The following is a 16,088-nucleotide window of genomic DNA, read 5'->3' as shown; positions in this document are numbered from 1 at the left end:
CAGCCTGACCAGCAGATGGGCCTCTCTTTGGATTTCAAAATTTGCAGACATCTTCCTCTTTGCACTGAAATATTACTGTACACAATTTGCATACAATAACTGCAGGTGCGAAAGGAGGTACTAACACACAGTGGAAGTCTGAGCGAGTGCTCTGTGACAGTAAACTGAAATTCCACATACAAGCACATTTAATAGCTTTAAAGGAAGGCCCCTAGAATGCTGGAGATTACACTGTACTTGCAACAGTTGTTGTGGTGAGATGCCAGAAAAAAAAGTATCTGTGTCTCAGAAATTATAAACTTTGTGGCACTGTTTGTTGGTTTTTTCCAGTTTTCTTTGCTGGTTGATGAGAAGGAGGCCATGTACAAGTGTGCTCATCAGTAATGGAAATACTCTTTATTCCGTGTTTTTGAGAAAGAATCCACTGTTGCAGGGAGCCTTTTAACAGAACAGAGCTGCATAGAACAATGCAAACCTTTTCATATACAGTTCAACAACAGACAGATTAACTCGTGCTTCAATTCCAAAGAGCACCCTAAACCAGCCCACACATAGAGATCTCCAGCTGCATAAATCTGGAATCCAATACAGAGCTCTGATCCTTCAAGAATACTGAGTAAATTGGGCAAGAATCCTGTCACTCCACAAATTCCTACACAAGTACAAAAATCAGTCAAAACTGAAGGCCAAAATAACTGCCCTCCGCTCGTGTTTGTACAGATCATAGTCTGATTACATAAATTCATCTGTGGGAAACTAACTACTACTATGTCACTCCTTAACCTCTCCCCAGTCCCACACCTTGCCAAATTTGTTATACTATCCTCACCTCAAGTCTCACTTCCAGAAGTCTCTTGTCTGGCCACATACCTGATTTCCAATTTGCTGAGACGATTGTTTCACATCAGATGAACCTTTATTCTGCAAAGTGTTGCAAATCTTTAATTGAGCTTGAGACTTTGAAAATACGTATATGATTTCTTCAGGATACCACAGAGGGAGAAGTGAAGCAGAAAATGGACTGTTAACATCAGGGTATCATCTGCTTAAGACACAACAGAAGGCTGGATTCATACATAAATTTGCTGGTTGCAGAGCAAAATACAGTTCCTGTTCAGTAACACAATGTCTTGTCCATGCAAGTGCATTTGTGGCATTTGTGTACATTTTGTAAAGCTGAAGTACTTAGATTAAAAAAAGGAGTAGAATGTAAGTTACTTCTACCACCTCCTAAAGACAGTAAGTTTTTCACTTTATATGTTCTTTACAGTACATAGTCTTCCCCTATGTCCTATGATATGTGAAAGCAGATGCAAAAGTTGAAACAAAAGAAGTTACTTAGTAATTGTGTTATTCCATTACTCACGCATTAAATGTCTTTTAGCAGTAGTGTAACATCAGCGTTACAAAGATCTGTCTTTCCTCACAAATATTCCACTCCTACAAACCTACAATAGACTTAAAACTGATAATTCAAAATCCTTATACACATGTGTGTAAAAACTAGAACAAAACACGGTGGACATGTGGCATCGTTACCATGACAAGAGTTTTTCTGGCAAACATTCTTTTACTTACCAGACCATACGGGTAGCAAATCTGGAATAGAACGATTTCGTTTCAGAGTACCTTACCTCTCTTTTAAGGTTCTTGTTAAGCACCTTCACTAGGCACACACAGATACCTCTCTTTGCACATTTCTAACAGAAACAAAATAGGCAAAAGTTGTAAATCAAGGTGTTATAAAACAAATAACAATGAACAAAGTGCCACTAACAACTGCAAGCAAGAAAACCAACTTCATTCATTATTTCCAGATTTTTTTCAAACATTGAGACTTTTCAGTATATTTCAGAAATACATATACAATTTTTTATCTTTATGTATTATTTCCAGATTTTTCTGAACATCAAGAGGGTTTTTTTTCCAGCATATTTGTTTATTCCTTTGGTAGAGAAGAAATATTGATGATAGCAAACTGTGCTAAGCTAAGCATCTGCCTTAGCTCGAGTGGTCTGGTGGTGGTAGCTTTTTGTTTAATAGTTAAAAACACTTTCTAATCCCTGCACACTAAAGTGATTTACAGTATTTCTGTGAATAAACAGGACGTTACCCAGCTATTACAACTTACTCCTTACCTTGTATTTTTTGGATGATACTTGATCCATACAGCTGAATTTAACTTTGTCCATGGCTGATTCAGGAGAGAAAAAGTTCTTAGCACGCATTCCGACTGGTCTGTATGCAGAATGATGTAATTCTACCTACTAATAGATGATGAGTATCTGACCCATAAGTGCCATTTCCTTTCAAAAGGTTTAATCTCTCTTCAAAAGGAGATAAAAAACTTAAACCTAGAAAGAATAACGCCCACTTTCATTTTATTTGGTGTGCAGTTTTCAACTTTATAATAAATATTTCTACAACTGATGTAGCACTAAGACAAAGTACTCCTTTTTGTGGACATTTCAAAACAGGTACAGCATGAGAAAAACTCGCAAATGGCTTAAAATTTGAAGCAAGAGCAGAAGCAGCAGTGCTTTGACATTCAGTACAATCAATCTTTCCTCACTGCACACAACCCACTAGTTACCCATTCTGCTTTATGGTGGAAACAAGAGACAGAAAACAATGACAGGATTTAACTTTCCACATTAATATCTTTCCAATCCATCACACACAAGCAGAGAACAAAACCCATTGCTTGTGGTGGTTTTAATTTCTCAAAACTGTTTGATCTATGCAGTTTCTAATGCAGCTGGATGTGAGCTCATCTTCAGTTATGACAACTTGGTGAGACACTGCACACGGGCTGAGCTGTAGTCATATGCCAGACAGGCAGAAAAGTAGATGCTTTTACCTAAATCTCCTTCTAATTGTTTGAATGCATTGGAACACCTGGTAAATACAAGGTAGGCTACTATATGACTGTTCCTGGATGGTAACTCATTAAGATATACTTAAGATAAATGATCACTTGGCTAGGTCCTTCATCTGAAACAGTATTAATCCATTTCAGATCATGCTATCCTTATATTATTATATATACATATATTTTTGCTAATTAGTCAATCACTAGAATTAGATAGCCAAGGAGCCGAATACAGGGGAGAAAAAAAAAAAAGTCTTTGTCTCAAAAAGCAAGCATATGACAATAAGAACAGCTTCAACAAAATCAAGACCATATCTAAATATTTAATGGATTAATGCAAATCAAAACATATCTGCTAAATAGAGAGAGAGGCCAGACAGGAAAAAAAAAAATATCTGTGACAAGGGACCATACAACTGCTGTCTGTATTCTATTCACATGTATCAGAAACATGTTGGAACAGAACAGCATTATGAAAGCAGAGCTGGTTCTCTAATAGCAATTGCAAAAAGCGGGAAGAAAAAGCAAAACAAGTAAAAGGCTAGTTTGAAGAAAACCACTGTCATTACTAGCCCGCAGTACAAAGACTCTGGAAATACACACCTGCTATTTGTTCCCCACTAAAGTAAGTCAACTGCAGTAAAAATTAATGATTCCAGAATGGTAGTAGTAAAATTAAAAGACAATTCTTTAGATGACATAAATCAACACAGTTCCAGATCACATTAAGACCTCAAGAATATTAACAAATTGTTCACTGAACATTTTCTATTTACAAGTACTTCTTGCAGGAAAAAAAAAACACTAAAAAAACCCTGAATTGGTAAAAAAAACTATGGAAGTATTTAGGTACACAGCAGACATCTTGGAAAACAATGACAAATGGCAGGATTAACATTTAGATGCAGTTCTATTAAAAAGACAACTGACCCACTGTTAGAATAATCTCATAAAAGCCCTTTCATTAAATCACTCTTCATACTGAATCCTTTTCAATACAATTTGAACTCATTATGTTAAATAAGCACTATTATATTTGTAATAAAATAAAATTAAGTACTATTTTTATGCCTGCCATCAAAGGTTTAGTGGGTTTTGTTGTTTGGTTTTTTAAGCAAGGAAATCAGTGACACAATTACGTCAGTAATTTGTTCCATACCAGTTATTTACCTTTTTGGTGCTTATATAAAGCACCAAACTGACTATAAAATACTCTTTGGTTTCTTCCAACCACAGGAACTCAACACAGACTTTACCCTCTGAATCTGCATAGTCTGTGGTATAGATAGGGCCCACGCAGTCGTAAAGGCTGGACGACTTGGAAGACCGTTCCAGGTAGACTGGAGCACTGAAACACCAGAAGGGCTTTCCATTTCCTTCTAGGAGAGTAACATTCATCATGTAGCAGTTCTGTGAATACAAAGAGATTACTTCCCTGTGCCATGGGAAGTAGCCCTGCTCAATTTTGCTCAACTTGTGTGAACTGTGCAACATTTGCAAAGATACTTAAAGAGACCACCCCCAGGCACTGTCCACACACAACAATCACCCTTACACGTCAGCTACAAATGAAAGGTATAAACCACTTTTTGAATGACTGCAAGCTTCAGTTCCTGAAAAGATCTTTTTACCCTCCAAATAATCTGTTTCAAAAATCTTTGAAAATATTTCTTTTCAGCACTACAAAATTACAGTATTTTATAATGCTGAAGTCAGGATGTCAGTTCTTGGGTACATGCCTTAAAAGTATGAGTTGTGTGTCAGATGTTACCTATTCTCATGAGTACTGAATCACTAAATGAATGGAATTATCTTAATTATGCTGTATATATGCATTACTTCCAGGAGTATCGTATGCTCCAAAAGCATAAACAAACCAACAATCACATATTCCATGACAAAAAGTTAATTCAGAACACTTTACTTTGCTGTACTATGCAGTTGTGCTTCAGTTGCTTTAACATTTATTTAACCATTACCATACTTGCATCAAATATTACAGATCAGATCAAACAATACAAACATAAGAGGTAATGATACATACAGTTTTCCTAAACTTGTTACTTCAGACTAGGCTGAAAATACAAAATTCAAACCAAAACTGATCACCATCTAATAACTTATACAAGCTATAAATTTACCTGAAACAAGAATTACTGTTTTCTGGTCAAAGGACAATTACGAAAAGTAAAGAAGTGTGGCCTTGAGTGCTGGGAGGGGGGAGGTTCTTCCCATGTATTTCCAACTATCTATACTTTGGTAACTTATTTTTTTATAAAAAAAATAACTTAGAAATGTCAAAAAGGTGGTGTTTTTTCCTTAGAGTATTGGACAAAATTCAAATAAATTCTAAGTAGTGGCATGTGCTGCTGCTGTGGCTGATTTTATTTGGCCTTTGCATGTTTCAAGGGTTTTAAGAGATTCATGTTAAAAGTCAAACTGAATTCTACCTACAGGTACATGTTGACAAGCGCAATCTCCCACTACAGAATCAGGGGTTGAAAACAAAAAAAAATTATTTTTTTTTCCTAGAAACAAATATTCAGTCTAACCTAAGCCGTAAGCATACAGGACAGAGCTAAACTAAAGACTACAGCCATAGCTTTCTCCCTCCTCTGACAGTTAATTTCCCTGATTTTTATGTGCTACTCATGATTATTTTCACGGAAGAAAAAATTCTGCAAAGTATTTTTAAATCATATAGAATCAGAGAGTAGTTTGGTTTGGAAGGGACCTTTAAAGATCATGAAAGCCCAACTCCCTTGCCGTGCAGAGTGATATCTTCCACTAGATCAGGTTGCTCCAAGCCCCATCCAATCTGGCCTGAATTCCAATGAGGAGGCTTCAATAGCTTCTCTGGGCAACTTGTTTCAGTACCTCACCACCTTCACAGTAAAAAAAATTCTTCCCAATGTCCAATTAATCCACTCTCTTTTAATTTAAATCTGCTGTCTCTTGTTCTGTCAGTACAGGCCTTGGTAAAAAGTTTCCCTCAGTCTTTCTCAGAAACCCCCTTTATGGACTGAAAGGCCACAGTAAAGTCTCCTGAGAGCCTTACTTTCTGATAGCTGCCCAACATGGTAGCAAGATTGCCGACCTCCTACCAGATGTTTTTCAAGGAAATAAAGCTTATTCTGTAATAAAGTGTTCAGATCTCCCTAACTTTAAACATGCAAATAATTCTAACAAAATGAATGGGATACACAATAAAAAAAAATAAAAAGTAACTTAAGTCCAAAATTTTTCAGAAGCCTCAAAAAAGCACCTATTCTGCATTACACTTCTCAATGAACCTTCATGGTAACTGAAGAAAGATGGCAAACAACTGCCTTTAAAGTGTTTTCTCATGTAAGATAAATTTTGTATTTCTCATTGCATAGGAAATCTAACTGCAAATAGGAAATTTCATGGGAAACCTAACACTATAAACTATAAAACAAGTACCTGAATGTCTATGAGCAAAATATTGTTTTATCAAATAGCATTTCATTATACACTTGCGCAAGATTAGCAGAAATAAGTTTTATTCATTTTTTTTCTCAGAGCAAATGCCAAAATCGTAATCAATTTGTCAGAATTTTCAGTGCTTCCAAAATATTCATACAACGAAGTATTTTTAAATAATAGATCTACAGAACTAGTCTGAAAGTTTCCTTAAAGTAGTTGCTTCAGGAATTTTTACACAAGAGAACAAGCAAGAATTCCTCTGAAATGCAGTTAATGAAGCTCACCCATGTACACGACTCAATGGGCAGGTGTTGACTGCATGAACGTGGACTGGATTTTCTGTCTGTCCATTGCCAGTTTAATTTTCTCCAATACTTTCTAACTTTCATTGCACATTCATACTACAAAAGAACTGCAGACTATTTCCCCAAGCTTCAAGAACTGCTGTCTGAAAAAAAACCACTCGACCCTGTCCCACAAAAAACACATCTGCGGTACGCTTTTTGTCCAGTATTTTCAAGCAGAGGCGGTCAATCACAGAATCTCTGCTGAGTGGAAAACAGCGGAGTCACTTCACACACACATAATGGGTCTATCATGCAATCTAGACTCTAAGACAGATGGGGAAAAAGGCTCAAACTTTTTTTTCCCCAAAGCTCAAATCATTTTTGCAGTATTTGAATTGAGGTTTTTTCCTAACTACAGACACCTTCCACAAATAAAATAAAAACAAATACTCAAATTAGCATGCTTAGAATGCATAAATATAATTCTGTTTTGAGATAAGCATTTCCAGGAACAAAAAATATTTCTGACTGACCTTCACCTTGCCTTTAAATACTTCTGTTTCCCAGGATAAGCCAAGTGTCCCAGAAAGAGGCAAGTGCTTTTTATTATCCTTTACACTTAGAACTGTGAGCTTCAAATATCCATTTTCAATGTCACCTGAAAATACTAACAATATATAACATAATACCACTACGAATCAAACTAAGCCCAAGTACACTGTAAACGTTCTCTCTGCTTCTCTCCGTGTCTTTAGTTTCCTGCCACTCACCAGGAAGGAATCCTGACAAACACCAGCAGCTAGCTATCAAGCACATTGTAGAGAATTCAAGTCACAGGTCAGGGCTTTGATTCTGTGACCCACAGTAGAAGCAGCAGCTAAAACCAAATCTTGTATATTCCTGTTCGGTCCCCACGTGTTGCCTGATCTAGTCGAGAGGTGGCATCCCTGGCGACAGGGAGGCTGGATTAAAATGATCTCTAAGGTCCTTCCAGCCTAGGCCATTCTATGATTCTATGAATATAAAAATCTAAATGCCACCTACAGGACCTACACAAGGACGCAAGGAGTAAATTCCATGCCACCAGTGCCTCCATCACTTCCCACTCGCCAAAAGTCAAGCTCAACAGACAACATATGAAATGAATTATGAGACACTCTCCTCCTTTTTTCTTTTTTCAAAATCTCTCTGTTCTGTCTCATAACTCAAATAACCCTACACCACAGGGTGTAAGGATAAGTATCAGTCCTCCCTGGAAAGGAATTGCATCATTTAAACTGACAACTAGTACGTCTTATTTGAATTAAGTTTTTAAATTACGGATTTGTTCAGTTTTTAAATAGCTTTCCAAAGGCTCACTTCCATTTTTTGACAGAATTATTAAGATTTCTTGGTGATTTGTCTTCTTTATTACTACTCATAACCATATTTCTTTCCTATGTCTTCTTCTCCCTCAGAAGAGATGGGCTTCCTTTTAATTGTTCTTTTTTCCCTTGCTCTTGGAGGAGTAAAGTTAACCAGGGAGTCCAACAGTCCAGTTATAATTTGGGCACATCATAACAAACAAGATCTCTGACTAGCAAAAAAAAAACAAACAAAAAACAAAAACCTGATGTGACAGATTTTTTAGTTGGACATCCCCAAACAAAAGCAGCAGAGACCACAAGGAAAAAACAAACAAACACACAACAACAAAAAAAAGACAACAAAAGCGAACAGAAATAAGGATATGGCATTTGCAGGAGACAGACAGGAGGTGAGAGAGGGGATTCCCAGCAAAATACTGATTATCAATAGCCAGTAGCAGGTAAGCTAGTAACTGATGGGGCTTACAGAGTTTCAAGATGCAAGTGGCAGAAGTGAACATTAAAAAAAAAAGTGTTTTGCCTGTGGTTTTCCTTCAGTCAAGATCAAGTAACAGGATGAGGCTAAATACAGAAGAATCAACATCAGAAAGGCTGCCTTGGAGTTAAAAAGCCAAAGCCTGTGTGAAGGAGAAGCAAAATCCTTTGCCTGGTGGCTGCTGAAGGCTGACAGCTGGAGGCAAAGCGACAGAGAGCTCACAGTTTACCAGAGACACCAGAAGCTTCTCTGAATTGGTCCTGTGGGGCCAAGCAAGTCCCAAGAGATGCTTGGCCACGAACCAATGCTGGAAAGACATCTCTCATGAGCAGGGAGTCTGAAGAATGCTCATGGTACGGAGGAAGCAGTCCAACACATGACAAAGTATAGAAGTAGTCAGTTCCACTGCCTGGCACAGGAGAGTGAATACAGAGAAACCAACATGACTATGCCTAGGAAACATTTTGTATGGCTGAAGGAAAACGCATCACTCCTGACAGTCATACCCGTTGTTCTTGCAGAGAAGTCCCAGAGAACTACGTGAGGAAAATGTAGGCAGAATTCACTCTCAGGATCCAGCTCAAAAGTGCAAAAAAGGCTATTAAATTGGTTCCGTTCCAAACGTCAGTAAGTAAAATCCAATGACAGGATTTCACTCAAGATAAAAGTATTTGAGATAAAAATAGTCAAGCTTTGCTGAGTGAACAGTGAAAGCCCACATTTAAAGTTGAGCTCTTATACAAGAGACTTTAAACATCAGTCAACAAGCATTTTTTCCAAAGGGCTACTCAGTCATCTGCAGTTCGGACTAGAATGGAAGCAGCCATTCTTCTCACTCACCCAAAACAAATGAATTTTTCCATGGAATGAAAACAGGTTTAAGAAAGCATACTGCTAATAAATTTACGAAACCTAGAACATCACTACTGTTGTACGGCATTAATAACATGAACTGCTCGGTCACCTGGCTAAGGTTCAAGTTACAAATCTCCTACTTCAGTTACTTCTTAACTTTAAGCCAAAATGGAAATAGATGATACAGATTATGAATCTGAAGGCTAATTATTAATGGGCCAGTTAATCCAGTCTTTATATTTTTTATTTTTTTAACAGAAAAGCTCCATTTCAATCCTTATATCCAGAAGACAGAAGTTCAAGAGTACAGTAAGCTATGTTAAACCTACCCAAACGAAGCAAATTGGATGGGGTTTTCTTCAGCAAATCTACTATTTGTTTCCTTGTACTCTTAAAATATCTACAGACCAGAGTTTATACAAGATACATACAGCAGCAAGGCAGCCCTTTAACCAGTAGAGATCACAGGGGAAAACAATATTTCCAAATAAAGGGAATATCAATATAGAGAACATGTATCATGTAACCAAATCTCGGGGGAAAGAAACAAATAGTCCAATAATTCAATGACACTTACTTTAACTAAAAACCAAGAGAGTTTGCTTTGCTAACCAAGTCTTTGTCGCAAGTTGTAATTTTTCACAGGGAAGGCTGTGCTTATTGCTTATTGCTGGTGGCAACAACCAGTCTTACCATGTCGGAATGGTCATTTAAACTTGCAAATCAATCTTCACGGCCAAGCAAAAACATTTCAAAGACATGAGGTGCTATTTTACCAACAAATCTTAAAAGCTATCTAAACACATAAAATCACGCCATCACATTTTGCAAGTAGAACAAATCAACTTACATCAACAAAGAATAACACTGAAAAGCCAAAGCTGAGACAACCAAACGGCCACAAAGCTATGCTTAAAACATTGAAAACCTAGGTAAATACATTTTAAGAAAATCTATTGAAAAGCCAAATGTAGTATTTATGGCTTCTGCAAATCATATGAAAAGCCGTTAAAGCTTCCTGAAAACAAGAAAAGTTTTCTAATAATTTCAGTTCAACTTGCAAGTATTTAGCATATTTACTCTACAGCATCTGTCAACAAGACAATACTACCAATTCGTTTTAAATGGAAGGAAGCATAAAACAAAATGCTGAAAAAAACAGTCACAATAAAGTACCGAAACAGTTAGTTACTGCAGTGCAAGTACTAGTAACAGAAATCTGAAGCAATATAGACTCTATCCACCTCCATCAATAAAGCGTAATAAAGCTTTTTAATTTCATGTTAAGAATTTTGCAGAAAGAACTGAAATTGAAGCAGCAAAATGAAGCACAACCTAAAGACCACTAAAAAAATGGCAGACAAAAATAAAACTAAATGTGAACAAATAAATCAGTTATTCTGCAGAATAACAAATGGGCATTCTCTGGTAATATAGGAGTGTCTACAGCTTCCTAATGCAAACAAATAAATAAACCTCCAATATCATAGCTGACAACTGATCTGTGTCTCAGGTTGTGGAAAGTGCCATTGGTGTGTCACATCCATAATTTAAAATAAATCTGGATTGGATGGAGAATTTTAGGAAACAGTAAGACTTCTCACTATATCAGCTTCCTCCATGCTTCAGAGACCTCTCAAATAATGGGGCAAGGAGTACCATTAGAATGGAGCCTAAAAACAAAGCACAAGCCATCAAATACAACCAGCCTGGACAAACCTACACTGTCAGCCCCATTCAGAAACATCATGTTTACCAGAAAGAGCACAACAAACAACAAATTACCTTGAAGATATATGACAGCAGACAGCCGTTAGCTCCTCACGACATTTTTTTAACACAAATTATGGAGGAAATGAAGCGTTTTCCAAACGGAATTATTGCGCAAGTGCATGGAAGGGACTAGATGACAAGTGAGCTTACTGCCTGCAGTAAGCTGGCTCATGTCCTAAGAGAGCAGAATCTAGTGGCTGTCACACAGCTTAAGGACACAAAACTGCAACAGCTCAAAAAACACCCATGGTTAGATTAACTATCACAGTTAGATGGCACCACAACGGTAGCTCCGGGGCAACGTTTGCTACAATTTGCATAACCATCAGCTTAATCTTTAACAGAAGTACCTTCTAAGTGGCAAAAAAGCTATACCAATAAAGAATGGGTGCCATGCTGCTTTCTCTTGTGCAGCTCTATTACTAGGGGCATAAAATTTTCATTTTAGAGAACAAAATATGACATTCTCCTACAACGACAGGCTGGGAGAGGTGGGCATGTTCAGCCTGGAGAAGGCTCTGGAGAGATCTTATAGGGGCCTTCCAGTACTTAAAGAGGGGGCTCTACAGGAAAGATGGGAAAGGACTCTTATCAGGGCCTGTAGTGCTAGGACAAAGAGCAATTGTTTCAAACTGAAAGACCGTAGATTTAGATTAGATGTACAGAAGCAGTTCTTCACAGGTGATGGGGGAACCTGAAAACATCTATGTTTCAAATTCAGAGAACAACACTCCACGCTGTGCACAAGGCTACGGTCTCAATGACAGCTCTTGGAATTATCAAACACAAATTAAAAACAAAAAGGGCAGGGGGAAATTTGTTTTAACAGTGTAAAAGTAGTTAAGCCTGATAACAGTGCCCTCTACTGTCTTCATTAAAAACAGTATTTTCTGAAATCAACACAAGACTCAGTAGTAGTTACCAGAAAAACAGTAGGGAGCAATCAGTGTCTCATTCTGATAGTTTAATTTTACATTTAACATTTGAATCTCTCTCTGCTGACAAATAGACAGTTGTGTAGCTGTAGGAAGGGTTGTGTTGAAGTTAAGCCAAAAGAGATCACTCACGTATTTTGCAAAATCCTAATAGAATTACTAAATTGGGCTGTGCATGACTAATAAGGATACCATTTCTTTTAATGAGGCATGACTGGCTAAGAACTGAAAAAAATCCCAAAATTACACAAGGAAAGGATGTCAGAATAGGCAACCTTAAGGTGGCCTAAATAAAAGCTACAAAACTTTCAAGTTCACTGCATCTTCCGTAAGTATATTTAAATATTTAATCTGCAAATGCACTGAAGTGCACTTGAGAAGTATTCTACAGAAACAGGTCTCTGAAACGTATTAGGACAAACTCACTCTCCCTTACAGTATATAAGCAGAAGGCACATCTGCCTGCACCAAAAGCTGCGCTACTGCATTATTAACTCAGCATTGAGCCCAACAAAAGTACCCTGACAATCTGCAGAATTTAAATCTCAGGCCTGACACTATGTCAGCGTAACAGCAGGCAGACTTCATAGAGAGCAAGGTTATGACACCACGCAGATATCAAGAAATTACACAATGAATAAAGATCACTCACTCTTAAAAATCCATCCATGTTTTTCCCCTTAGAACAGAGATATTGGATAGAAGAGTGAAAACGTAAGAGCAGAGATCATTTTAAAAACAGACATTACTGTTCTGTTAACTCTACCTTTTCTGCAGAAGAGGCTCCTGAATGTTCCACACAGGTAGGTGCAGCTTTCACCATGCATATCAAAATGCAGATTGTAGTCATGCAGGCCATATTCTGGGTCGATATCATCTAATACAGGTTTATTAGGTGGAGGGGCATATTGACTTTTAAAAAAATAGTAACAGAATTAAGCAAGTGGGAACGACTTAACAGGAGGAGATATAGTCAATAGCCCTACACTGACTCTACCGTCTAAGGAGAGATTCTAACTTTCTCAATACAGCAAGTACTAGTACACTTGTATGACTAAATTATCTCCTTAATAGCACAACAACAGCAACATTTTAGTAAAAAAATACTTCTACAGCTTTCTATATAGTTACCATAACTGTTGCTTCTATTAAATAAGAAGAGTTCACTATTGCTCTTACCAGCAGCTGATTTTTACTGCAAAACTTAAAGCTTTATTCAGAAGGTTATCTTTATTACTCACAGTGGAGAAATCAAAACTTACACAGTAGCAGAACCCAAAGTGCTTCTCTCAAGAAGCTGATGATAATGAAGACCCGCCATAACAAAAGCAATTTCATTTTTCTCCTGAAAAGAAAATTAAAGTAGATATATTCTCATCTGTAAATAATTTTTTCACAATGTCTTCCTGAACACTAAAATTCATAGATAAATGCTGCTGCCAGTTACTGTAATAATGTAAATAATGGCTTGCTTTAACACTTGGGCTCCTACAACTGCTACTGTCTTTCCACTAGAGTACACAACATATGTGAAAGATCACAGAACTTCTATACGATGGGGAAAGGGATGGAAACTAGCAATGCCAGGGCAAAAGTTATCAGCAGCAAAATATAAATTGTGCTTCTCTAGCTTCTTACCACCTTAAACCAGATACTGGAGTCAAAACAGGCCTTACTAAATACCTAAGCATCCAACTTGTTTTCATATATAAGCAACTATGTGCAAGGAGAGCTAACACTTGTGAGGAACACGGAGCTATTCAACAGAAATACTGAATTTCAAAGCAAAGCTCCACATGTCTTTACCAGGGAAAACTGTAAGACATATCTTCTACAGGCCTATATAGCTCAAAAAAACTTCAGAGCTCAGTGTGGGAACTAAACAGAGACAAAGGTATCTATCTACTTCAGGAACACAGAACGCTAGGATTTCGGATCTTTTTCTCTTTTTCTTTTGTAGAAAAGTAAGCAGGAAAAATACACTAGAGTGAGGCACTCGATGCTTATCAGCTTTGTGGACCTTCAGTTATGATTGAACCACACCCAGGTCCTGGAAGAGTTCTCTCGTCAAACATGAGATGGGGTAATGCACTAGCAAGACCATAAGGCACAACAACACAGGGACACCAATCTCCTAAACTTTTGAAGACAGAAAAGAAACGGCTGTTGATTTATCAGGGCTTTTCATAGACTGAGAGAACCTGCAGCAGGCTCATGCAGGTCAGCCAGTTTCAAGTCTTCTAAGAAATGGGCAGCTTTAGGTAAGAGTGAAACGAATATTCCTTCTGTGTTTTGAAACAATTCCTTGGGAGGTTGTGAACATTTGAGGCATCAAGAGCTTCCAGCCGGAAATGACACACAGCTTAGAGCAACTAGAGCAACTGTTTACAGGCTCCGTTTGCCAGTGCCAAATAACGTAAGTCGACATCATTAACATGGCTCGGGCAGAAAGGGCGGGCTGCCACCTCTGAATTCAGTCCGAGAGCAGAACATGAGACAGGTTTCCACAGCCCCTAACCACACACAACGTTGGGCAGACACCTGGGTCCCAGTGCAAAGACACAGATTCCCTTGGAGTTGAAGTCTACTTGAGATGTCCTGCACTGCACTCTAAAGCCATCCATCTCTATGCACAGCCTACAGAGACTCACCCCTTACCTTAGACACTTAATACTGAGAAATTATCTCCAAAAGGGCACAATTTAGAGCCTTCCTACTGCTGGAGTGGGATACAACTACCTGGTGATGTAGATGAAAGGAAACAAAGTTGCCTCATGGCAATTCGTCATTTTGAGTGATGGGGACAGGGCAAGGCATGAGTCAAGGGAAGAAGCTCATCTCTCCTCAAACCATTCTATTTAAAATGTCTTTATGATATCAAACTTTGGCATGTGAAGACCACAAAATAAATATGACTGAACACAGAAATAAGATCAGTGTAGTATCTAATATACTATGATACATTACTGTTCTTTTAATTAGAACTGGATTTTTTTTTTCTGAAAAGTACAGCTACTCCTGTGACAGTTCCTTAGAACACAATAAATCAACTAGCTGTCCCTACCTGTACTTTCTTGTTTAGACAAGATCTTTCAAAATCCAAAGGAAAAAAAAAAACCACAAACCAAAATACTCTCAAAATCCCAAACTACAAGGCAAAAGAATCTCTTTCTTCAAGTCATAATGAAGTATTGATAAGAAATGTAATCTTACCTTCCAAAGTCCTACTAAGAGTCCTGGATTCAGACTGAAGAGTTGGACAAGTTTATTGGCACCAATTGCTACACTACTTTCAGTCAGGTTAGCTAGATGGTATTCCGCAATCAAGGAACGTCGACGAGGTCTTTGAAAAGAACACAAAGAATGTAGCAGTAGACTATGTCTCCTTACTTAAGTAAAAGCTCAGCCTGATTTCATTTCTAACTCTGAAGTCTGATCAACAGCACATGATGGAAACATTTCGAAAGCATTCAGCATGCACAGCCATAAAATTTACTTCTGAACAATTATAGCATACTAAGAGGATCTCAACACTCAACAAGAAAAGTAATAAAATCCACTACAGGATGGCCTAATACACTACTTAAAAAAGAAGAAAAACTTATATGCTTGCCTAATATTTAAAAATAGCCACAGAATTACTTCATAATGTTTTTAACACTGTGTTAGTATTAGATGGAATCACTGAAGTCAGTGATGAAGAAAGCTACTAAGAAGGCAAGCTCTTCCTTCATAGAAACAAAATTTCCAAGGAAAGCATCAACCTGTACATAAAACAAACTAAAAGCTTCCATTAGAGGAAGGTTTCCTTTTTTAGAAAATTATTTCTAGATTTTGCCTGCAATAAAAGTGACTTAGTTCCATAACACACTTTAACTAAAAGTCATACTTCACAGGCATTCTTACTGGCTAATGATGCATAAAAGCAGAGTAAAAAGTACAGCCTGCTTGACCTACTCAAAACACAGAAGTAACCTTCTAAAGCCCTTCGCAGACTTAGGCTCTTACTATATTCAAAGCTACTTCTAGATTTCCCAGTCGTACCACTGTAGTATGATCTATCACTGCACACTGCTA

General features: G+C 37.5%; 1 protein-coding gene across 1 annotated transcript in view; it reads right to left on the bottom strand.

The window, feature by feature from the left end:
- Positions 1-4,012: 4,012 nt before the first annotated feature.
- FBXO15 (F-box protein 15) overlaps positions 4,013-16,088 on the bottom strand; it is a 22,710-nt gene continuing 10,634 nt past the window's right edge. Inside the window, exons 5-9 of the mRNA XM_009876603.1 lie at positions 15,225-15,354; positions 13,274-13,356; positions 12,778-12,923; positions 7,140-7,264; positions 4,013-4,282 (exon numbers count right to left, since the gene is read on the bottom strand). Of these exons, the coding sequence (XP_009874905.1) occupies positions 4,013-4,282; positions 7,140-7,264; positions 12,778-12,923; positions 13,274-13,356; positions 15,225-15,354 (754 nt within the window). The remainder of the gene's footprint in view (positions 4,283-7,139; positions 7,265-12,777; positions 12,924-13,273; positions 13,357-15,224; positions 15,355-16,088) is intronic.

The sequence above is a fragment of the Apaloderma vittatum genome, unplaced genomic scaffold (genome assembly GCF_000703405.1).
Source record: "Apaloderma vittatum isolate BGI_N311 unplaced genomic scaffold, ASM70340v1 scaffold209, whole genome shotgun sequence".
NCBI lineage: Eukaryota > Metazoa > Chordata > Aves > Trogoniformes > Trogonidae > Apaloderma > Apaloderma vittatum.
This window is presented reverse-complemented; position numbering and strand designations above follow the sequence as displayed.